Source organism: Gorilla gorilla, chromosome 9 (assembly GCF_029281585.2).
Source record: "Gorilla gorilla gorilla isolate KB3781 chromosome 9, NHGRI_mGorGor1-v2.1_pri, whole genome shotgun sequence".
Classification (NCBI taxonomy): domain Eukaryota; kingdom Metazoa; phylum Chordata; class Mammalia; order Primates; family Hominidae; genus Gorilla; species Gorilla gorilla.
In genome coordinates, this window is record NC_073233.2 from 91,148,102 (window position 1) to 91,173,896 (window position 25,795).

Sequence of the window (25,795 nt, forward strand, 5' to 3'; positions counted from 1 at the left end):
TTTGTTGTAATAATCTTTTATTTTATAGAAAAATGTAATTATGCAATGGTTATCAGGAAAGTTAATTCAGTAATAAATATGTAGGCTAGGGAATGGTTTACAAATATTCAACCAATACCCACAAAATCCTGTATGATTTACACAATTGTTCAAGCAAACATAAGAAAACTCTGGTTCAATTTCTATGAACTATCAAAAGGACAAAATGCTCTTCTATCTCAAACCAGGTCTGAATGACAGCTTTTCAATATAATAAAGACACATACATGCACTCACACACACACAATAAAGACAAAGTATCTCTTCTCTTTCTAAAACACTTCCTCTTTTAGTCCATATACACTTCGAATAATCTTGTGTAGTAAATTTTTGCTGCAACTGACAATGTTCAAAGTAAATCTCTCCTGGTTTGGTGTTCTAAGAAGTCAACAGCCACAGCAGGATGAGCATTAATACTACTTCCAGAATCTATAAAATCCCAGTGCTATTGCCAGGCAAGTAAACACTGAAGCTGTGAAAAGAAGAAACTGTGTTAAAGGTCTTGTATTTGTGATTATTTTGCAGAGATAAAGAGAATAATGTTATCTTTAAGTGAAGAGCAAAAAACAGGAAATCCAACCAATTTTCTATCCTATGTTTTTTATTCCCTAGACAATTAAGTATGAAAGACATTCTTAAGGGCAGCCTTAATGCCTAATTCTTCTTAAAAGCGCCTTTATATTAAAATGTAAATTGTCATTTAGAAACCTATAACCTGTATTTAAAATCATTAACGTTAGCATTATTGACTACTTTAAATAATTATAAGCTCTAATTTCAGATCTCATGATAAATGAAATCTTTCTTATATTAAAAAATTACGTAGTTAGGCTAGTAAAATATACATATATCTGTGAGAAGAGAATTTTAATTGCCTTTTCAGTACATTTTAAAATAATTTCTCATAATTCTTAAAAAAATAAAATTTTAATAAAAACTCTTTAAACTCAATGAGGTAGAAGAAAAGGCAGAAAAAGCATTAGGTTTTTAAAATAGTTAATATACTACCTGTACTTTAGGTTACATCATTTTGGATAAAAAAAAATTCAGTTTTCCCAGCTTTTAGAAGGTAAGTCTGAGTGAGGCCTTTAGGGACTCCCTAGTCTCCAGTTTGTTTAAAACACCAATGAATGAATTTTTAAAAACAGACAAGTTAGAGATGAATGGAAAACTTTTATGAATAAAGACACAAGAAATTAGCCTTTCAAAGTAAAGTTATTCATAATGTATAAACCCATTTGTACACCATCCCATTTGATCCTACTACTTACTGAAACTTGGTTAATGATAAGATCATTTTCTCAGTTTTAAGAAATGGGATTAGGCATCTCTAAGAAATATAGAGAAGTGATAACACTAAGAGTTTCTTGTCTTACAGCCACTGGGCGATTATATATTCTCCCATTTGATCCTGCTACTATTTGCCATGTGTCAAGTACTATGCTACTATGCTGAGCAATTACACACACTACTTTATTTAACCATGAGATTGGTGGTATTATCCCCATTGTACAGATGAGGTAATACACCCAGTTACATCGCTAGCAAACAGTGGAGCCGGGATTTAAGACTAAGTGTACTTGACTCCAAAGCCATTTTTTTTCTCTTAATAAAAAAAACACACAAAAAATTTGTGATCCTTATTATATACTGTGACACCTAAAAGACTCAATCTGTCATTTATTTGAGTCACATAGTGCTATCTAAGTGGTTACATCCTCTGCTGATTCAACAGCTGATAAATTAAGTTTTAGATAACCAAATGAACACTTATTGTGAGGTGGGAGGTATTTTTTTCCTTCAGTAGAGTATACAATCGTTACGGCATTTAAGTTTCTCTCTCATGTCTTGCTGCTGTTATTTCAGCTTTTATTTCTCATGGCTGTTGTTGTAGTAACTATGGAGCCATCTCCAATTTCTTTTAAGTTTGCTGTTTATCCTCTATACCCTGTCTAGGGAGACATTCTACATATATGTAAAATGCTTAGGTGAGCATATGCCTGGTACATTTTAAGCACTCTGTGAACATTAGCTTTCATTATTTATCTGCCACGAACAAAATCTGCCACATTATCTACAAAGATTAAATGGAAATTGCCATTATTCCTTGGTGGCAGTGTTCTGGGTCAAAAGGTGGTGTCTGACCCACGATGAACCATTCAGACTCCTTTCTGAGGATTTTAAAAATTGCAACTAAGGAAACAGGGCAATCTCTCCTGATTAGTGAAAGTGGAATGATAAGAGTCTAGGTGGTAATGTTCCAACCTATGGAGAAAGCTGGCATGAGAAATTGAGGCACACAGTCACAGATTTAAAGAGTAAGTTCTGATTCCAATTATGCTTGTAGGTAGGCTGTTTTACTTGTGCCCTGTCCACGGTTCAGCTGATGGCTGGGGGCTCCATCTTCAACCCTGCAGGCACCTCAACATCAGTAGTGACTGCCCAGAAAATGACTTAGAGTATAAATCGGCAGTTTTCTTTTAGACAGCAATTTGTTAATATCAAAATCTTAAATGTGCATATCTTTTTGACCCCAAATTTTAAATGTACATAGCAAGTTGTTATATAGAAATACTAGCACAGGGGCACAAAGATATGTGTGTGTGTATGTGTATTTACTCAAACGTTAACACATATATATGGCTGTTCAATACAGTATTGTCCTTAATAATGAAAAACTGGAGGGAGAATGCCTGTTAATAAAGGACTGGATACATAAATTGTGGCATTTTCATATAGGGAATACTGTGCTTTCTAATAAAAAGATGTCTGTGTGGAAAGAAATAGGACATTTGGTTAAACTTTAAAAAGTTGTAGACTATAAAAAATACGTGATCTAATTATTTTTAAGAAGTATATAAGATGTTTATATACAGAAGAAAAAGCCTAGAAAATGTTTACTACTAATAGTAAATACACACGGGGAGGGGCTTTCACTTTTACTGCTTTTGAATTCTATGAATAATTTATAATGAAATTCTGGGTTGAAAATTCTTTTCTTTAAGAATGTTGAATATTGGCCCCCACTCTCTTCTGGCTTGTAGAGTTTCTGCTGAGAGATCTGCTGTTAGTCTGATGGGCTTCCCTTTGAGGGTAACCCGACCTTTCTCTCTGGCTGCCCTTAACATTTTTTCCTTCATTTCAACTTTGGTGAATCTGACAATTATGGAGTTGCTCTTCTCGAGGAGTATCTTTGTTGGAACCAACCCAAATGGCCAACAATGATAGACTGGATTAAGAAAATGTGGCACATATACACCATGGAATACTATGCAGCCATAAAAAATGATGAGTTCATGTCCTTTGTAGGGACATGGATGAAATTGGAAATCATCATTCTCAGTAAACTTCGCAAGAACAAAAAACCAAACACTGCATATTCTCACTCATAGGTGGGAACTGAACAATGAGAACACATGGACACAGGAAGGGGAACATCACACTCTGGGGACTGTTGTGGGGTGGGGGGAGCGGGGAGGGATAGCATTGGGAGATATACCTAATGCTAGATGACAAGTTAGTGGGTGCAGCACACCAGCATGGCACATGTATACATATGTAACTAACCTGCACATTGTGCACATGACCCTAAAACTTATTAAAAAAAAAATGTATAATGAAAATACATTACTTTTTATAAAAGGAAAGAAAAAAGACAAGTAATAGTTGACTAGGGCATTCTTCCTAAATCACTGGGGCCCTGTAATTGGGTCAGGTCAGATGGTACTTGAGGAGCTCAGTAAGTGACAAATAATCTAATTTTGGGATAGTATCTATGCTGAATCAGTTAATTCAAGGTAAGGTCATCTGTCCCTCCTCCAGGTTTTTAATGGGCTTATATCTACTTTATTGATCTTTTTTCTCTAACCTCATTCAAATCTTTATGGAAGAACATAAGCAATAAAAAGAAAATTTTCATTTTTTTTTCCACTGTGGAGTACCACAGTTTATCCTTCTATCATTTTCTGCTTGTGTTTATATATTTCTTTAATATCCACATGCTTTTTCTATTAGTCAGCTGCAGAGTTGCCTGCTAAACTTATATTCTGAAGGGTAACACATCTGTGAGGATGACAGAAGCTTAACATTTAGAATTGTCCGATACTACACCCTATATGTTCCTTCCTTTGGCTGCGTCTAATTTGTAATCTGCTATAATAAAAATTGTAAGTATTAAAAATAAAACCCAAGACTCCAAAAAATATATCCTGAGACTGGAACCTTCTTTAAGCACTACAGGGGACCAAGGAATAAAGGAGCCTTGTTATAGCTCCTCCTTTTTTTCCTGTGCCTGCTCAGTTACCTTGATAAGTAGAACTAACAGGAAAATTAGATGACAGCAATTTCTTTCTCTGACAGTCTTACCTGCAAGATAACGAATTGTCTCAAGTTTGTTAGATTCCATCAGTGTTTTTAAGGAAGCAATTTCAGCGTCAATTTTATTACTGGTCTCTGAAATAATACTTTTGGTTTGAGTATCCTGTAGTAAACCAGAATAAGAGAACTTAAGTTTGTCCCTATGTATTAAATGGACAAAAGCATTTACATTATAAACCCTCACTTATGGGCTAATTGTGATACAAAAGTCTTAGTTGGGGAAACATTAAAAGCATAGTGGTATAAAAAAATTTGAAGCATTCCAAGATGGCCAAAAGGGAAGAGCTCCACTCTGCAGCTCCCAGCGTGATCAATGCAGAAGACGGGTGATTTCTGCATTTCCAACTGAGGTACCTGGTTCATCTCATTGGGACTGGTTGGACAGTGGGTGCAGCCCACGGAGCGCGAGCTGAAGCAGGGTGGGGCATTGCCTCACCCTGGAAGCACAAGGGGTCAGCGGATTTCCCTTTCCTAGCCAAGGGAAGCCATGACAGACTACCTGGAAAGTAGTGCTTTCCATGTACCTGGAAAGTAGTGCTTTCCATGTACCTGGAAAGTAGTGCTTTCCATGTACCTGGAAAGTAGTGCTTTCCATGTACCTGGAAAGTACATGGAAGCCATGACAGACTACGGGACACTCCTGCCCAAATACTGCACTTTTCCCAAGGTCTTAGCAACTGGCAGACAAGGAGATTCTCTCCTGTGCCTGGCTCGGCAGGTCCCACGCCCACGGAGCCTTGCTCACTGCTAGCACAGCAGTCTGAAATCGAACTGCGAAGCAGCAGACTGGCTGGGGAAGGGGCGTCCGCCATTGCTGAGGCTTGAGTAGGTAAACAAAGTGGCGGGGGAGCTTGAACTGGGTGGAGCCCACCACAGCACAACAATGCCTACTGTCTCTAGACTCCACCTCTGTCGGCAGGGCATAGCTGAATAAAAGGCAGCAGACAACTTCTGCAGACTTAAATGTCCCTGTCTGACAGCTGTGAAGACAGCAGTGGTTCTCCCAGCACAGCGTTTGAGCTCTGAGAACGGACAGACTGCTTCTTCAAGTGGGTCCCTGACCCCTGTGTAGCCTAACTGGGAGACATCTTCCAGTAGGGGCTGACAGACACCTCATATAGGCGGCTGCCCCTCTGGGACAAAGCTTCCAGAGGAAGGATCAGGCAGCGATATTTGCTGTTCTGCAGCCTCTGCTGGTGATACCCAGGTAAACAGGGTCTGGAGTGGACCTCCAGCAAACTCCAACAGACCTGCAGCTGAGGGTCCTGACTGTTAGAAGGAAAACTAACAAACAGAAAGGAATAGCATCAACATCAACAAAAAGGTCATCTACACCAAAACCCCATCTGTAGGTCACCAACATCAAAGACCAGAGGTAGATAAAACAACAAAGATGGGGAAAAACCAGAGCAGAAAAGCTGAAAATTCTAAAAATCATAGTGCCTCTTCTCCTCCAAAGGATTGCAGCTCCTTGCCAGCAATGGAACAAAACTGGACTGAGAATGACTGATGAGCTGACAGAAGCAGGCTTCAGAAGGTTGGTAATAACAAACTTCTCCAAGGTAAAGGAGGATGTTCGAACCCATTGCAAGGAAGCTAAAAACCTTGAAAAAAGATTAGACGAATGGCTAACTAGAATAAACAGTGCAGAGAAGACCTTAAATGACCTGATGGAGCTGAAAACCATGGCACAAGAACTTCGTGATGCATGCCCAAGCTTCAATAGCTGATACAATCAAGTGGAAGACAGGTATCAGTGATTGAAGATCAAATTAATGAAATAAAGCGAGAAGACAAGGTTAGAGAAAAAAGAGTAAAAAGAAACGAACAAAGCCTCCAAGAAATATGGGACTATGTGAAAAGATCAAATCTACGTTTGATTGGTGTACCTGAAAGTGGGAGAATGGAACCAAGTTGGAAAACACTTCAGGATATTATCCAGGAGAACTTCCCCAACCTAGCAAAGCAGGCCAACATTCAAATTCAGGAAATACAAAGAACATCACAAAGATACTCCTTAAGAAGAGCAACCCCAAGACACATAATTATCAGATTCACCAAGGTTGAAATGAAGGAAAAAGTGTTAAGGGCAGCCAGAAAGAAAGGTCAAGTTACCCACAAAGGGAAGCCCATCAGACTAACAGTGGATCTCTTGGCAGAAACCCTACAAGCCAGAAGAGAGTGGGGGCCAACATTCAACAGTCTTAAAGAATTTTCAACCCAGAATTTCATATCTAGCCAAACTAAGCCTCATAAGTGAAGGAGAAATAAAATCCTTTACAGACAAGCAAATGCTGAGAGATTTTGTCACCACCAGGCCTGCCCTAAAAGAGCTCCTGAAGGAACCACTAAACATGGAAAGGAACAACCAGTACCAACCACTGCAAAAACATGCCAAATTGTAAAGACCGTCGATGCTATGAAGAAACTGCATCAATTAATGGGCAAAATAACCAGCGAACATCATAATGACAGGATCAAATTCACACATAACAATATTAACCTTAAATATGAATCGACTAAATGCCCCAATTAAAAGACACAGACTGGCAAACTGGATAGAATCAAGACCCATCAGTGTGCTGTATTCAGGAGACCCATCTCACGTGCAAAGATGCACATAGGCTCAAAATAAAGGGATGCAGGAAGATCTCCCAAGCAAATGGAAAGCAAAAAAAAAAAAAAAAAAAAGCAGGGGTTGCAATCCTAGTCTCTGATAAAACAGACTTTAAACCAACAAAGATCAAAAGAGACAAGGCCATTACATAATGGTAAAGGGATCAATTCAACAAGAAGAGCTAATTATCCTAAATATATATGCACCCAATACAGGAGCAGCCAAATTCATAAAGCGAGTCCTTAGAAACTGACAAAGAGACTTAGACTCCCACATAATAATAATGGGAGACTTTAACACCCCACTGTCAATATTAGATAGATTAACGAGACAGAAGGTTAACAAGGATATCCAGGACTTGAACTCAGCTCTGCAACAAGCAGACTTAATAGACATCTACAGAACTCTCCAACCCAAATCAACAGAGTATACATTCTTCTCAGCACCACATCACACTTATTCTAAAATTGACCACATAATTGGAAGTAAAGCACTTGCACTCCTCAGCAAATGTAAAAGAACAGAAATCACAACAAACTGTCTCTCAGACCACAGTGCAATCAAATTAGAACTCAGGATTAAGAAACTCACTCAAAACCGCACAACTACATGGAAACTGAACAACCTGCTACTGAATGACTACAGGGTACATAACGAAATGAAGGCAGAAATAAAGATGTTCTTTGAAACCAATGAGAACAAAGACACAACGTACCAGAATCTCTGAGACACATTTAAAACGGTGTGTAGAGGGAAATTTATAGCACGAAATGCCCACAAGAGAAAGCAGGAAAGATCTAAAATCGACACCCTAACATCACAATTAAAAGAACTAGAGAAGCAAGAGCAAACACATTCAAAAGCTAGCAGAAGGCAATAAATAACTTCTGCTGCTGCTTATCTCTTTCAGAGGTAAGAGATAAGAGACACAACAAACCCTTAAAAAAAGAGATAAGAGACACAACAAACCCTTAAAAAAACAATGAACCTAGGAGCTGGTTTTTTGAAAAGATCAACAAAATTGATAGACCACTAGCCAGACTAATAAAGAAGAAAAGAGAGAAGAATCAAATAGATGCAATAAAAAATGATAAAGGGGATATCACCACCGATCCCACAGATATAGACTACCATCAGAGAATACTATAAACACCTCTACACAAATAAACTAGAAAATCTAGAAGAAATGGATAAATTCCTGTACACATATACCCTCCCAAGACTAAACCAGGAAGAAGTTGAATCTCTAAATAGACCAATAACAGGCTCTGAAATTGAGGCAGTAATTAATAGCCTAACAACCAAAAAATGTCCAGGACCAGACAGATTCACAGCCAAATTCTACCAGAGGTACAAAGGGGAGCTGGTACCATTCCTTCTGAAACTATTCCAATCAATAGAAAAAGAGGGAATCTTCCCTAACTCATTTTATGAGGCCAACATCATCCTGATACCAAAGCCTGGCAGAGACACAACAAAAAATGAATTTCAGAGCAGTACCCGTGATGAACGTCGATGCGAAAATCCTCAATAAAATACTGGCAAACCGAATCCAGCAGCACATCAAAAAGCTTATCCACCACGATCAAGTCGGCTTCATCCCTGGGATGCAAAGCTGGTTCAGTATACACAAATCAATAAACGTAATCCATCACATAAACAGAACCAAAGTCAAAACCACATGATTATCTCAACAGATGCAGAAAAGGGCTTCAACAAAATTCAACAGCCCTCCATGCTAAGAACTCTCAATAAACTAGGTATTGATGGAATGTATCTCAAAATAATAAGAGCTATTTATGACAAACCCACAGCCAATATCATACTGAATGGGCAAAAACTGGAAGCATTCCCTTTGAAAACCGGCACAAGATGAGGATGCCCTCTCTCATCACTCCCACTCAACATAGTGTTGGAAGTTCTGGCCAGGGCAATCAGGCAAGAGAAATAAAGCGTATTCAATTAGGAAGAGAGGAAGTCAAATTGTCCCTGTTTGCAGATGACATGATTGTATATGTAGAAAACCCCATTGTCACAGCCCAAAATCTCCTTAAACTGATAAGCAACTTCAGAAAGTCTCAGGATACAATCAATGTGCAAAAATCACAAGCATTCCTATACACCATTAACAGACAAACACAGTCAAATCATGAGTGAACTCCCATTCACAATTGCTACAAAGAGAATAAAATACCTAGGAATCTAACTTATAAGGGATGTGAAGGACCTCTTCAAGGAGAACGTCAAACCACTGCTCAGTGAAATAAAAGAGGACACAAACAAATGGAAGAATATTCCATGCTCATGGATAGGAAGAATCAATATTGTGAAAATGTCCATACTGCCATCCCCATCAAGCTACCAATGACTTTCTTCACAGAACTGGAAAAAACTACTTTAAAGTTCATATGGAACCAACAAAGAGCCCGCATTGTGAAGACAATCCTAAGCAAAAAGAACAAAGCTGGAGGCATCACGCTACCTGACTTCAAACCATATTACAAGGCTACAGTAACCAAAACAGCATGGTACTGGTACCAAAACAGAGATATAGACCAATGGAACAGAACCTCTGTTCTGTTCCACACATCTACAACCATCTGATCTTTGACAAACCTGACAAAAACAAGAAATGGGGAAAGGAGTCCCTATTTAATAAATGGTGCTGGGAAAACTGGCTAGCCATATGTAGAAAGCTGAAACTGGACCCCTTCCTTACACCTTATACAAAAATAAATTCAAGATGGATTAAAGACTTAAATGTTAGACCTAAAACCATAAAAACCCTAGAAGAAAACCTAGGCAATACCATTCAGGACATAGGCATGTGCAAGGACTTCATGACTAAAACACCAAAAGCAATGGCAACAAAAGCCAGAATAGACAAATGAGATCTAATTAAACTAAAGAGCTTCTGTACAGCAAAGAAACTACCATCAGAGTGAACAGGCAACCTACAGAATGGGAGAAAATTTTTGCAATCTACCCATCTGACAAAGGGCTAATATCCACAATCTATAAAGAACTCAAATTTACAAGAAAAAACAACCCCATCAAAAAGTGGGCAAAGCATATGAACAGACACTTCTCAAAAGAAGACATCTATGCAGCCAACAGACACATGAAAAAATGTTCATCATCACTCGTCATCAGAGAAATGCAAACCAAAACCACAATGAGATACCATCTCACACCAGTTGGAATGGCAGTCATTAAAAAGTCAGGAAACAACAGATGCTGGAGAGGATGTGGAGAAATAGGAACGCTTTTACACTATTGGTGGGAGTGTAAATTCGTTCAACCATTGTGGAAGACAGTGTGGCAATTCCTCAAGGATCTAGAACTAGAATTACCATTTGACCCAGCAATCCCATTACTGGGTATATACCCAAAGGGTTATAAATCATGCTACTATAAAGACACATGCACACGTATGTTTATTGCAGCACTATTCACAATAGCAAAGACTTGGAACCAACCCAAATGTTCATCAATGACAGACTGGATTAAGAAAACATGGCACATATACACCACGGAATACTATGCAGCCATAAAAAAGGATGAGTTCATGTCCTTTGCAGGGACATGGATGAAGCCAGAAACCATCATTTTCAGCAAACTATCACAAGGACAGAAAACCAAACACCGCATGTTCTCACTCATAGGTAGGAATTGAACAATGAGATCACTTGGATACAGGAACATCACACACTGGGGCCTGTCGGGTGGTGGTTGGGGGAGGGAGAGCATTAGGAGAAATACCTAAGGTAAATGATGAGTTGATGGGTGCAGCAAACCAACATGGTACATGTATACCTATGTATCAAACTTGCACGTTGTGCACATGTACCCTAGAACTTAAAGTATTAAAAAAAATTTTTTTAAAAAAACACTATAAACTGACGAATTACATTCCTTCTGCTTTCATATTTGGAGATCATCTTTTAGGGGTATGACATACTGGGCATATTCTAAAAACCTCATAATAACATATTTATACCTGAATACATAAGATGATAAACTAAGAAGCAAAAAATTAGGTCACAGAACTATCAGTTTATGTGTGTGAAGTCCTTAGGATATTATGGTTAAAACTTTAAATATATTCTGCAAATGGAAAAAAAAGTATAATATGAACTGGCACCAGTATTAAAGGAACTGGCAGAAATACCTGATGGGTAACACTGATACATGTATAGGGGACAAAGGGTAGGGAGGACAGATGAGACCTAGAGCACAGAAAGTAGTTGTAAAAGATTTTGCTGATTTCCTTGCTTATCTCCTTTATCTGGCCAAGAAGTAAGGGAAGAAAATAAGATCTTTGAAAGAACAAATGTGACCTTCTCTTCTATTAAATTATGAGCAAGAGTGACATATTTTGTTAGAATGTGGACAAATGGCTTTGAACTTTTAAGAAAAGGACAAGGCTGAGTCAGAAAGCTGGGTTTTACTCAAGCCACAGAGATGAAGTCATGATTACACTGTAGGATTACTGAGAAGGAGAACAGTAGTTCCAAGTTAGGGATTTAGAATCCAGGTTCTTTTCCCTAGTGACACCACTTATTAATTGTGGGACCTTAACCCCTCTGTGCTTCATTTTCCAAATTGTTAAAATGGGAATAATAGTGCCTACCTCACAGAGACTGAAATGAATATTAAGTGAATTAACAGATATAAGTAAAGCATGTAAAATGGTATCTGGCACATTAATAAACAGTAAATATTAGTGTTTATATGTTATTAATATATAGCTTTTTTAAAACCTTAAGATAATTATTTAACTGAACCTAGGCACTCATTTAAGTACCAAGTATGAAATACCAATAGTGAATCTTTGTCTTTTAAAAAATAGTTATTTTCTTTTTTTTTTTTTTTTTTGAGACAGGGTCTTGCTATGTTGCCCAGACTGGTCTTGAACTCCTGCCTCAGCCTCCCAAAGTGCAGGATTAACAGGTGTGAACTACTGTGCCTGGCCCAGAAAATAGTTATTTTCTATTATAGAAGTAATTTAGTTTAAAAAAGCACACTATGTGGAAATCTTGATTCTTACTTCAAGGTCATGGCTCATGGGCGACCATCTACCTGGTGCCAGGTTCCCCAGAAGTGCTGGCTAACTATAATAGCTATGAGGAAGCCAGAGACTCTACAAGGCTAGTTTTTAAAAGTCTAAACTTATAAACTGGTACACATAAAAGCAGTTATACAAGGCACAAGAACTGTACAAAAGAGACATTTTTACATATTACTTTACCTTTTTTGTAAATTCTGTAGTTGTTTCCATAAGTTGCTTTTCTTGATCTGTAAACTATAGGATATGAAGCAGCAGGAAGTTAAAAAAAAAGTCTAAAAATAAAAAAGGAGTAAGTAACCAAGAAAGTACATTTAAAAGAACATTACCATATCTGTTACTCTGCTCCTTTCTAAGTTGATATCCAGTTTATTATCTGCTCTGATTCGACTGGTTTCATGCTTTAAAGAAAGTAAAGATATTTAAAAAATGATCTTGTAATGAATATTTGTTCTGAAATTAACAGCTAGAAAAAAAATTCACTTACCATTAGTTGTTGCTTAACTTGGTCTAATTCAATTTTCATTTTCTAGGTACAGGAAAGATCACATGCAATTAGCATTAAACCAAGTCTATATTATGATTAAAAAAATCTGAAACCCTAGATTACCAAAATTTAGACAGTCTATGGATTTCTAATACAGAATTGATAAGGAAAAAAATCTTCAAAAGAAACTAGTAAGCCACTGTATTCAGAAAATAATTCTTATGAGCAAAATGCATTTGTTTTTATATTGTACTTTTAAAAACTGATTTTCTAAATTTAAAAATAAGCTATAGTGGATAACATAACTTAAAATTCTGACTTAATTACAGAAATATACTTTTAAGTCACAAAGACATTTAGTACAGGATTAAATAAAATAGAAAATGCCGTGTTACTCTCAGCTCTGAAACCATTATATAGAAATTTTATATATATAGCTCAAAGATTTTGTTTTATGTGGTTTTATATGTATAAAATGTAACTCTTATTCAGTATGCAAAGCACTATGATTTATATAGAAAAAGATTAGGTATGGTTAAACAAATAGTATGTTTTTAAATCTAAAAACTTATTGTTTACTAACCACATGGAATTATTACTTGGTCTTATTAACTTATTCCTTAAGTAGGATGCTTATTATGAGATCAGTTATTTTATAAGTAATAAATTAAAATTTGTATCACCTCATTCTCTGCTCTCAGATTTGCGAATTCACTTTTCTCTAGGATGACCATGTCTTTCCTGATAGCATCCAAATGAGCCATTAGCTGTTGTACTGTTATTTCCTAGAAAACAAAATAAAAATAACCTAGTGATCTATAGAAAGCCATCTTTTTATTTACGGAATTGTTTTCATGAAATTTAAATGAATTTGTTAACATGCTACAAGGTATAATGTTGACTGGTTAAGTAAATATGAAACCTACATATCTGAAATATCAAAATGAAAAGAAAGAGATTCAAGGAAGAAAAAAAGGATTTCCTAGTGAAGAGAGATAAATTTGTAGGCCTTTGAATGAAAAGAATCTCAATAAAATGCTTCCTTAGACCCTAAGAGTTCCTCAAAAAAAAAAATGTTTTGTTCTTATTTTTTGAATACCCAGATAGAAAGGGTTTTATCTCTTATTACTTTGATTTTGAGAGATTTTCTACCACTGGAAAATTCCATGGTATTGGATACGACTCAGAAGTCAGGCAGTAAAACAAAATAGATGTATAGTTAAAATAATTGCCCTTTGTCCGCACAACATAACCAATTTTGTTTAAATTCCTGGGTATCCTCCCTATATTTGGCACTACAAAGAATATGTGAAAGGTAGCACTTACCTGATAGATTTATAAGCTTTTGCCTCGTTAGGGAGGGACAATTTTGTAGAAATGATTTAAGACAGAGTTACAAAGAAAATATAACTGTTACAGGTTGAATATCCCTAATCCAAAAATCTGAAATCCAAAATCTGGAACTTTTTGAGTGCTGACATAACACTCAAAGGAAATGTGCATTGGAGTATTTTGGATTTCAGATTTGGGATGCTTATCTGGTAACTGTATTGCAAATATTCCAAAAAAAAAAAAATTTGAAATCTGAAACACTTCTGGTCCCAAGCATTTCAGATAAGGGATATTCAACCTGTAGCACTAAACTTCTTAAAATCAGGTAGCTTGCTAATTTCTCTATCCTTTACCAAAAGAAAAAGCAGACGAGGTACAACCTTATTAAGGACTCTGTATAACAGTTTAGAAATAAAACAAGAAAGCCCAAAAAAGAGTGTGAGTTCTGGAGTCAGGCTGTCTAGGTTTGAACCCAAACTCTGCCATTTACTGTGACATGCCAGCAAGTCATTTAACTTCTCTGGTCTCCTCATTGGTAAAATGGAAATAGTAACAGTACCTGGTACACCTTAAAGAGTTGTTTTGAGGATTAAATGAGATTATGTACGTATAATGCTTAAGACAGTACTTGGCATATGGTTAGCACTGAGATGTTAGCTATTATTATTACCGATGGGACAGGGATCTAATGGCTGAAGCAGGATAGTCTAATGCTAATGTATTAATGTGGAGGAAGTTTGGACTTCTTATAATACATAAAAGTTTTTAACTGTGTACAACAGACGTTGCTGACTCATACCTTTTCTAACCCTCATATATTACTGGGGAGGGTTGTTCATTTTCTTTTATTCAGTTCTGCTTGACATATTTATGAGAATTAATTCAGAAGTCACACAGATGTGGCCTCTAGGGGTTGGCAGTCCTGTTTGCCCCAAATATCACTATAAAGGAATTATATGACATTAAAAATAATGTATTCTTATTACTGAGAGTACATAGACAGAAGTTGGAAAGCTAATTACAGACTTCTTGTGGTGTCTGAACCTGAAAATAAGGGATTGTATTGTGGCCTTTTTGAGACAGAGCCTTGCTCTGTCACTCAGGCTGGAATGCAGTGGCGCAATCTTGTCTCACTGCAGCCTCCACTTCCTGGGTTCGAGTGATTCTCGTGCCTCAGCCTCCTGAGTAGCTGGGACCACATGCACCCACCATCATGCCCGGCTAATTTTTTTGTATTTTTAGTAGAGACAGGGTTTTGCCATGTTGGCCAGGCTGGTCTTGAACTTCTGACCTCAAGTGATCTGCTCACCTCAGCCTCCTGAAGTGCTGGGATTACAGGCGTGAGCCACCACACCAGCCTTAATGTGGCTCTTAAGAGCCTCTTTTTACCTCATTCTTCCTTTAAATACGGACTCAAAAAGCCTACAAAACTGCACAGGTATCCATCTTTAACAACTTTAAATGTAGACATAATCCATTGTTAAGTAGCTAAATCTATTAAAAGTGTGATTTTTTTAACTACTATGGAGCCATCAGAGAATATTCAGATTTTAATCAAAATCACAATATAATCAAATTTTCAGAATAAGAAGACTTTATTATTTTATTTTTTTCCCCCTCATCCTGCTAGCTGACTTGGTTTCATATGGCCCTTTCTGAAGTGATCAAGTATGCAGCTTAATGGCCTGATGACCCTGAGCCTTAGCTTCACCCTTCATGACATCTCTGTGCCTTATTCTATACTAGAGGTGGGGTCAGCAATTGAATTAGGTTCAAGAACAGAACAGGATTATTTAACTTCAGACAGCAGTAATAAAAAAGCCAAAAGTTTAATAGTGATATTTCTATACTCAATCCTACCTCTTGTATATAGGATTAAATGGTCCTAGCAGCAGAAATATTCCTCAAATCACAGCTTTATTTCACTCCCTATATTATAGGTAAACTTAAACATTTAAGACAAAATTACTTTATTAAAAGTATCAGTAGCTCCATATAGCTCTTTCAGGACAGCTTGGAGCTTAGGAGTAACTAATTAGATGTTTGGCTTTTTCTTCAGTGGATTTAGTAGTCTGTTATGATCCTAAAAATGCATGTACAAACTTAAAGGTAAGTTAAATGTAGGGATTGAATGTTTCAATTTTAAATGTCTAATTAATTGGACATTTGTCTACTATAATTGGAGATTATAGTTTTTGTTTTTTTTTTTTCTTTTTTTGAGATGGAGTCTCACTCTGTCACCCAGGCTGGAGCGCAGTGGTGCAATGTCGGCTCATTGCAACCTCCGCCTCCCCAGTTCAAGCGATTCTCCTGCCTCAGCCTCCCGAGGAGCTGGGATTACAGGTGCCCACCACCACGCCCAGCTAATTTTTGTTTTTTTTTTTTTTTTAGCAGAGACAGTGTTTCACCTTGTTGGCCAGGCTAGTCTCGAACTCCTGACCTCAAGTGATCTGCCTACCTCGGCCTCCCAAAGTAATGGGATTACAGGTGTGACCCACGGCACCTGGCCATAGTAGAAATCTTTAAGATCTTTTGATCTACCATGACCCTTTAATGAAATTTTATGCAAAATATTCTAATTTTATATAAGAAATCCTGATTTTTCTCTGTGCTGTAAAATACTTATCTGAGGAAGGAAGCCTAAATTTGAAAAATTAAAATTAAAAAAATATAACCATAGGAAGAAAACAGATTCCTAAACATAATACATTATTTCATGACTGACAGAAATGAATTATTATTCCAGTTAAGTTCATTTAGTTTATTCAGTCCTTTATATAAAATTATTGCTTTTTGTCCATACCACCACAGTGAAAACTCTTGCAAACTACTCAATCTCTCTGAGCCTGTCTTCAGTGGCCAAATAGAATTCTGCTTACTTTTCAAGGTTATTAGAGATTAAATAATATACAAAAAGTACATAGCATTGTGCCACTTACATGTTAAATTCTTACGTTTGATTTTAAGGATTTTTATATTCAGTCAAATTAAGGCGTCTTAGCCAGGGAATTTATAAAGTCCCTCCCAGCCACCTAAGTCCTTTCCAGCTATGTCTGTGAAAATTAACCAATGTGTATGTATAGCAGCAATAAAATATACTGAATATACAGAAAGATTAGCTCTTCTGTGGTGAGCGTTCTAGAGGGAAAAAGTTGTTTCACTAACAATCTACCACCACTCATGAATAACACAATATAATGATCTCATCCCATCAAAGATTTGGCAAAATACCATTCTCTGTTACCACAATATTATTACAACTATTCTAACTATTCAGTCTCTCTAAATATTGACTTTATTCAATGTTTTTTTTTTTGTGGTCCCTTTAGAGAGAACAAGGAAGATACGAGCATGTTTGGAAGGTCAGTAGGTAGACAGAGACATAGTTATGAAATGATTGTCTAATGAAAGTATCAGAAGTGATAGTAATCAGTGTATTACCTGTTGAGCTTGAGTGACCATCTCTTTATAGATAGTATCCAGGCTGACATTTGATAAAGCAGTTAACGCTGATACAATTGTTTCTGCTTGTGTTTTGTCAAATCCTGTAGGCAGCAAATAGGTATTTTATTTTTTTTTAAGTGTATATCCTTATCAAAATAGACAGCAAGAATAACTCCTCAACATTTAAATTGTTATACTCTTTTAAATAATGGTTACAATTAAAAAATTGACAGATAATGCTAAATTACTCTCTAAAAGAACTCTACAACTTTAGGCCGGGCATGGTGGCTCACGCCTGTAATCCCAGCACTTTGGGAGGCCGAGGTGGGCAGATCACAAGGTCAGGAGATTGAGACCATCCTGGCTAACATGGTGAAACCCCATCTCTACTAAATATACAAAAATAGCCAGGCGTGGTGGCGGGCGCCCGTAGTCCCAGCTACTCGGGAGGCTGAGGCAGGAGAATGGTGTGAACTGGGAGGCGGAGCTTGCAGTAAGCGGAGATCGCGCCACTGCACTCCAGCCTGGGCAACAGAGTGAGACTCTGTCTCAAAAAAAAAAACAAAAAAAACAAAAAAAAAACAAACTCTACAATTTTAATTCTCATTCTGTATCTCCCCACATCTACATTAACACTGGATATGACTCTTTTTTTGAGTGTGTAATTGGCATAAAAAATTGTATTGCATTGTTATTTTAATGTTACTTAAATTTGCATTTCCTTGGTTTGTAGAGAGGTTAAGCATTACATATACTTTTTGTTATTTATATTTATTTTTCTGTGTTCTGCTTGTTTATAGCATTTGCCCACCTTTTTCTGTAAAACTGCTTGTTCTTCTTTTACATTTAGCTTTTCATCTATCTGAAATTTAGTTTTCAATAAGGGGATCTAATATATTTTTTCCCAGTGGCTAGTCATTTATTATGTCTCATTTATTAAATAGTCCTTCCTTTCCCTAATTTGTAATGCCTTCATCACATATTAAATTCATGTCTGTGTCTCTCAATACCATTTTGTTCTATTAGTCATTCCTTTAATATCACATAATTTAAATTACTGTTGATATCAGGTAATTTTTTGTGCGTATTTTTTAATTTTTTAATCTCAAACATTTGTACTTCCACACGGACTTTAGTTTAACCTAGAAACTCTAGTTTTTTTTCAATTAATTGGAATAATTCTGCACATATTATTTCATATGCTTTTTTCAATTAACATATCTTGAACATTCCCCATATCAGTAAATATTTCTCAAACAGTATCATTTTTAGTGACTATAAAATATTTCATTGTATGGATGGTACATCTATTTAGTTACTTTTGATTGTTCATAATAGTGATATTGTCTTAACTAGGCATTATGAGTGCTATTAATTTTCTTCTTTCAGGAGGTATCCATGTTTCTCACCATGAGTTTCCAAGTCCTGAACCAATGCATGGGTATCAAAAGTTAATTTCCTTTGTTCTAAAGGAGTTATATCCACTGGCCGCCTATCATATCCCTCCTTGGTTGTGGCAGTGAAGAACTCTGAAAGAGAAGACATTTTTTTTCTTTTGTAGTAACTGATAGCTTACAAAGCTACTTTAGCTTACAAAGCATTTTCCCCACCCATTTATAATATAGTTCCAGCTCTTCTAGTTTTGTCATCTCACCCAAGTTAATTGACTCCTCTGAGCCTCTCTTTTATCTGAAAAGTCTCTGACATTCTTCTGTACATACCAAACATTCAATAAATGTTTCTTTTCCCTCCTTTGGTATTCAGAAATGTTAAGAGTCAGTATAAACTTGTAATAAAACACACATCAAATGCTTTGGATATCACCACCTCAGCTCTAATTACTGAAAAGCAGCAACTGCACAATTCAATTCTTCTCTGTGCTCAGTAATAGTCTTTCAAAGAGCTATGAAAATTTTTTACACTTAATCCCTGTTTAAAGTAGCTTTCCATACTCCCACTCACTTATATATCCACAGTTTATTTCCTACATAGTTCTCAGCTCCAACATGAAATTATCTTGTTTGCTGTTTGTATCTCTGGATCAGAATGGAAGTTCCACGATGCTTTGACTGTGGTTTTCACTACTGTATCTTTAGCACGTAGAACAGTGCTTTGGCACATAGTTGGGCCACCAAGTTTTACTGTTGATTCAATCAATGAATTTGATTTGAAATCATGGACGTATTTACTGGTATCAACAAAAGAACCCTAAGAAAAATTTCTCATTTCTGAAATAACCCTTCTTGTCCTATTTCAATAAATTCCCCAAGTTTTAACCTAGACACAGTAAAGACCTTTTCTATATATTGCTGATGAATTTATTACAAGGTGCCCTGCCCATAAACAACTTTTGGGAAGGTGAAGGAGTTACCTTTACAGAGCCAATGGCAGAATTAGGATTCAGACTCAGGTTCTTCTGACTCCAAATCTTACACTCCATGCTGTCTCTCTTATGTATCTTAAGTCACTTAAAATATCTAGATATTTAAAAGGCTGTAACTTCAGGCATTATTTTTCCACTAGTACTGTGTAGGACAAATGTGATTCCTTCTTTATATCCTTCTAGCCTAATGAATATTGATTGAGTGCTAGAACTTGTGCCAGGCACAGGGGATAAAATCATAAGCAAAACCAGACATGAATGATACTCTCACTGATTTTATGGACTAGAAGGCAGGAAACAGATATTGTTTTTTTAAAAAATCTAACAATAAACTCTAAATTCAAATGATAAAAGATGCATTAAAATACTCCAAAAAATTCTATTTAACTGAAGAGATAAAAGCAAGTAGCTGTAAATAAAGGTGGAGCAATTTTTAAAAACACACATATTAGTACACTGGTCAGTAATCTTTTTCACTGGAATGTCATCTAGAAGGGTAAAGAACTATGCCTTTGTGTGTAAATATCAGACCTAAGGTAGGAGAGAAAAAGAAAAATTAGAGGAAAAAGGGGCAGATTTCAGTAGTTTCAATAACAACTGCATTAGGAGTAATGATGGTACTCTTAGTTACATATTCCTGATTAGAAGTTTATTTGGATTTAGAAAAAAAAAATCAGTAATAATATTTAAATAATATTTTACTGTTTTCACATCTATTACCCCATCCTTAAAATTCTCATTTTATGGATGAGGTAAATTGAGGCTCAGGGCTAAGTATGGATGCTCCTCAGCTTATAAAAGGGTTATGTCCCAATAAATCCATCATAAATTGAAAATATCCTAAGCTGAAAATGCATTTAATACACCTAACCTGCTGAACATCACAGCTTAGCCTGGCTTACCTCAAGCTTGTCGAGAACACTTACGTTAGCCTATAGTTGGCCAAAATCATCTAACACAAAGCCTACTTTATAATAAAGTGTTGAATATTTCACGTAGACACCCAGATGGGCATTTTGTAAACGTGATGGGATGCAAAAACAAAACCCAAAAACCCTGGCAATACTAAGTACTGGTTGTTTGCCCTTGTGATCAATGGCTAACTGGGAGCTGCGGCTTGCTGCCCCTGCCCAGTATTGCAAGAATACTGCATTATTGTTAGCTTAGGAAAGGATCAAAATTCAAAGCACAGTTTCTACTGAATGCACACTGTTTTTGCACCGTGGTAAAGTCAAAAATTTTTAAGTTAAACTGTCTTAAGTTGAGGACTGTCTGTAATTAGTCTGAGATCTTATGGTCTCATAGCTAGGCAGATTAGTACAGTTCCTCTGACTTAGTCAACAAACACTCTGAATACCTTGCACAAAGAGCAGCTTCCTGCTAAATTTGGGATAGAGACCAAATACCTTAACAAGCCAATAAATCTTCGTAGGATGCAGCTCGTCTCATGTCCTACTATGCTCTCTCTGGTCCTCTGCTTTCAAGGGCTCTTTGATTTTAATTCCACAAACGTGCCATGTGCTTTCCCTTCTCAGGGCCTTTGCCTAGCCCCTGCCCTGTTCAGAAAGGTCTCCTTTTCTTTGCCTGCTCATTTTTATCCTTCAGAGCTCAGTCTGAAGTTTCTTCCTCTGGAAAGCCTGATGACTCCTTTAGGTTATGTCTCTCTCATGATGGTTTTTCATAGTACTGCATAGGATTCTTTTGCAAACCCTCTCATAATTTACACATTTATGTGACTCTCAGTTGTCTCCCCAAGAGACCAGCAGTCAGCCAACTATAGCCCATAGACTACCACCGCCTGTTTTTCTAGTTTTATTCATTAGAACTAGATAGTTTTATTAGAACACAGCTCATTCATTTATGGATTAATCTATGGCTACTTTCATGCTACAGTGGCAAAGCAAATAGTTGTGACTGACCTTACAGCCTACAAAGCCTGAAATATTTATTAGGCTCTTTACAGAAAAAGTTTGTCAACCCCTGCACTGAACTATACAGTCTTTGAGAGCAGGGACCACATCTGTTCTTGCTCACTACTGAATCCCCAATGCCTACACAATTCTGGATGCTCCATAGATACTTGCTGAATGAAAGGCACTGTGCTTGGCATTATGTATACACAATGATGAATAATACAAAGGAGAAGCATTTGGCCCTCCTTGAGAATAAAGGATCAAGAATGGCTATTTGGATGATGGTAGAACTACATTAAATCTGACAGAAGTTATCCAGACAGGATGAATGAAATCAGCAAAATCTAGGCATGGGCTGCCTTTGCTATTCTCTTGGCTTCTATTTATTATGGGGTTAAGGAGAGCTGAGAATACAGAAGGATATGTAAAACATTATTCCTTATATGTGCTCAAATATTCACATAATATTTTGCTTAGTCCTCCCAATCCTATGAGGTAGGTATTGACACCCACTGGCAGTAGAACTTTGGGAAGCCATAAGGAACTGGAAAAACCATTGGATATTCATAGTAGGGTGTCATAATCACTATTCCAACTGTGTCACTGGCAGTTCAGTGCATAAGCACTCATTAAGAATGTCTTTACAGGCCGGGTGCAGTGGCTTATGCCTGTAATCCTAGCACTTTGGGAAGCCAAGGCAGGCGGATTGCTTGAGCCCAGGAGTTTGAGATCAGCCTGGGCAACGTGGCAAGATTCTGTCCCTACACAAATTACAAAAACTAGTTGGGCATGGTGGTGTGTGCCTGTAGTCCCAGCTACTTGGGAGGCTGAAGTGGGAGGATCACCTGAGCCTGGGAGGCAGAGGCTGCAGGGAGCCGAGATGGCGCCAAGGCACACCAGCCTAAGTGACAGAGACCCTGTCTCAAAAAAATAAAAAATAAAAATAAATAAGTCTTTGCAGCCATATTAATAGGTAGGGGAGATGAAGTGCCCAGAATCAGTGTTTCCAGCTCAAAGTGGAATAACAGATCCTTAATAGTTTGAAAAGTTTTGTACAGACTTAAACATCTGTACAAAATCCCAAAACTTTCCTTTCATTGTTACTACTTTTGTTTCTTTGATACCTATCTTGTGGATTTGTTTGTTCGTAATAGCGAGATACAAACTCAAGAGTTTAAAGGTTTAACCAGTTTCACAAAACTACTAAGTCACAGATTGTGGATTGGAACTCTGGCCTACTTGCACCAAGCTCCTCTTTGCTGGAAAAGGTCAAATTTTACTTTTGAAAAAACAACCAAGCAAACATGTAAAGTGTTGTCCCATTAAATTTAAGCTTCAAGTTTTATATTAATTTACTGCTAATTTTACAGCTGAAACACTTCAGTGTATAGCCAGTTACTTTTCTGTCAGGAACTCAAAAGAACAGGCATTAACAGCATATATTCTTACAGGCTGGTCTACTAACGTGCTACACTAGTTGCATTAGAATAACTAAGGTCCTTCCATCGGTCAGAGGTCAAGGTTTTCAAATCCCTTGATTATTGACATTATTAGGCAAGTTTAAACTACTTGTATACAATAAACATTCAATATTTGTTTAGTGAGGAAGGACACAAATCCTACTAGTTGTAAGAAGAGATTTAAGGTTTCTCCAAGAACACTCAGATTCAAGTGGGATAACTTTTATGTTAAAACATTAACATGTACTTATGGCCATGTATTTCCCAGTATGATATGCACTTCAAAGTTCATTCTCTAAGAACATTTAATTTTGTTTTCATTTGGATATGTAAAGTACACCTGTAAAAGTCAACAAAGATGGCAGCTGGATGACTTCCTGGAGTTCAAAAGTGCTACCTCCTTTTTGTAAAATCCATCATAATGTGTATGTATGCTAAACACTCAAATACCTAACAAAAGAGACCTTGTGAATGACCCTGGCAGCTAAACAGCAATCTCACAGATGGAGGATCAACAACTGCAGTTTTGACTGCAGCTGTTACTGGTGTGGATTAAAATGAAACAATGAGCAAAATAGCACAAGTAACAATATGGAGCATAAATAACAGCGTAGAAGTGTTTGGGTACCGAATGGCTCAGCGTACCTGGCACTGAAGATTCAAGAAGGTGAACAGAGATAAGAGGTGCCTATTCGCCTGTTTTGTGGACAACCTTAAAACGGTTTAAAAACTGGGAGGGAAGTTTAAAAACTGGGGGTGAAAAACAACGACGACAACAAAAACCTAGCCCTAGAAACATTTCTCTGAATAAAGTTAGATGTCTTCAGGACACCCTGTTAACAGGGGTGCCAACAGGTTGGAAACTTTTGGGTTCCAGTATTCACTTTTTTTCCCAAAGTCTACAATGTGACTGAAATGTACTGAGAATTCCAGTTAGAATAAGGCAGACGTGGCCTGAAATTTATGATGCTGTCTACCAAAAACCTGGGCTCGAGGCCAGCACCTAAAAAAACAAAATCAAAATTTGATCAGGCCACAAAAGAAAACAGGACACCCTCAAACACAGATTACCTTACGTTGGCTCCTGACAAACCTACGAGATTACTAGCTTCTTGTCACCAAAAAACGGAAACAATGGCTGAGAAAGAAGCCGGGCGCGAAGCCCAGGCCTTCAAAGGTTCGCTTTAAGAACAGAAAGGCAGTGCTTTCCTCAGTCCTCGCCCCTTGGGGCGAGCTGGGCAAGTCGGGGCAGCAGGCAGCGGCGTCGCCAGCACAAGGCGTGAATCCGGGAGGAGGGCGTGGCACCTTCTCTTCCCGTTCGCTCAAGCAGGCGCGACCCCACGGGCATCGTCTCCCTAGAGAGCACTCAGGCATCTATGACACGACGCCTTGCCTCACCTCTCCGCAGGGCCGGCGAGAAATGCCCGCGGGGCCTTGAAACCCAACGATCTCCTCTGCCTTGGGAGAGCAAGAGCCGCCAAGCCTGACGACTATTCATGTCCTCAGAGTTTTACGGTGGGAGGGAGGCGGAAGACGGGGTAAATCTCGCACAGGCTTTCGGGCAAGGTAGTTCTGGCACCACAGGAATGCTGGGAATTGTAGTTTTCGCTCTGTCACAAGACCACCTTCCAGCGCAGGCGCCACCGTGGTCCCACGAAACTGGGCCTCTTCACAGACAGACCCACAGTTCGCGAGCATGGCTCAGCGCTGCCCCGCTTCTCCCAGCGCCCCTTCCCGACCTGTGAACGCCTTTACCGCCCTAGGAAAGCGAGATCTTGTCAGAGAACCTTCCGGCGCCTGTTTCCTGGCAGTGGGGCATAGTCTAACAGCTGGCTCCCCCAAGATAGCCAGCGGCCATTACGCGCTTGGGTCGGGGGAGATGGAGTCGCATTTAGCCGCACAGCAGCCTGGGACCTGAAGTTTTCGGCCGCTGAGCATTCTGGGTGATTGCGTAGTGCGGGGGAGCCAACGAAACCTTCTGGGAAGTGTAGTCCAGCAAGCCGCTCACTTATCGTGAGGCGTCACATCCTGCTGCTTCACCCTCTGGTGCATGGGAGGACCAACTATTTCAGTCGGTATGTCCTTTCTTTAGGGAAGCCGAATTCCTCCGTTTGTAGGAGAAATTCCTTGAATTTTCACCATTTATCCTTCTCAGACCTCAGTTACTCAAGACTGCTCCGCATAGTAAAATGCTGAAAGCAACAATGCACAGTAGTTGTATTAAAATGCACTAATACTCATGAATATTCTCTGTAAGTTCTAAAATGGCACACAGTTGTGCGGTGTCAGTGGCTTACTCTCGCAAGATTCTAAACAATTACGGGTAGGTTTCTATCTATATGTATTCGAAGCTTTGTGAGAGTCAACTAAGTAACAAACACCATTTCTAAGGCCCGAAGCACATTGAAAGAACAAAACTTGATTCCCGCCAACAACTGCTTTAACAGACAATTCATGAAGAGGAAATATAAATTGCTATTTAAAACATTGGGCTGGCTGGGCGTGGTGGCTCATGCCTGTAATTCCAGCACTTTGGGAGGCCGAGGCGGGCAGATCACCTGAGGTCGGGAGTTCGAGACCAACCTGACCAACATGGAGAAACCCTGTCTATATTAAAAATACAAAATTAGCCGGGCGTGGTGGCACATGCCTGTAATCCCAGCTACTCAGGAGGC

The 25,795-nt window shown here is 37.9% G+C and overlaps 2 protein-coding genes across 4 annotated transcripts in view; one reads left to right on the forward strand and one right to left on the reverse strand.

Annotated features, from left to right (window-relative positions):
- The window catches only part of ANKRD42 (ankyrin repeat domain 42), an 88,783-nt gene extending 69,668 nt beyond the window's left edge, over positions 1-19,115 (forward strand). Inside the window, exon 13 of the mRNA XM_055355595.2 lies at positions 18,754-19,115. Within this exon, the coding sequence (XP_055211570.1) occupies positions 18,754-18,778 (25 nt within the window). The 3' untranslated portion in view covers positions 18,779-19,115. The remainder of the gene's footprint in view (positions 1-18,753) is intronic.
- On the reverse strand, positions 1-25,040 carry CCDC90B (coiled-coil domain containing 90B). 3 transcript variants are annotated; one of them, XM_019036912.4, is made up of 9 exons: positions 24,519-25,040; positions 18,774-18,893; positions 17,362-17,465; positions 13,272-13,373; positions 12,589-12,630; positions 12,431-12,502; positions 12,285-12,338; positions 4,405-4,519; positions 1-511 (listed from the first exon to the last, which is right to left on the reverse strand). In XM_019036912.4, the coding sequence occupies exons 1-9, from the start codon at positions 24,616-24,618 to the stop codon at positions 456-458; spliced, it is 765 nt and encodes a 254-aa protein (XP_018892457.1). In that variant the 5' UTR covers positions 24,619-25,040; the 3' UTR covers positions 1-455. The 3 variants fall into 3 exon arrangements, with proteins under 3 accessions (XP_018892457.1, XP_018892466.1, XP_055211573.1); XM_019036921.4 differs by having other exon boundaries at positions 24,746-24,818; XM_055355598.2 differs by lacking the exons at positions 17,362-17,465; positions 24,519-25,040 and having other exon boundaries at positions 18,774-18,892.
- Positions 25,041-25,795: the final 755 nt, after the last annotated feature.

What these genes read in the sequence shown, in the direction of transcription:
- CCDC90B (XM_019036912.4), bottom strand. Translation starts at nt 24,618, where the DNA reads ATGAATAGTCGTCAGGCTTGGCGGCTCTTGCTCTCCCAAGGCAGAGGA. An exon ending in TGGTCACTCAAGCTCAACAG is followed by an intron (nt 13,374 to 17,361) that starts GTAATACACTGA and finishes TTTGTTTTCTAG; the next exon opens with GAAATAACAGTACAACAGCT. An exon ending in GGAGCAGAGTAACAGATATG is followed by an intron (nt 12,339 to 12,430) that starts GTAATGTTCTTT and finishes CATATCCTATAG; the next exon opens with TTTACAGATCAAGAAAAGCA.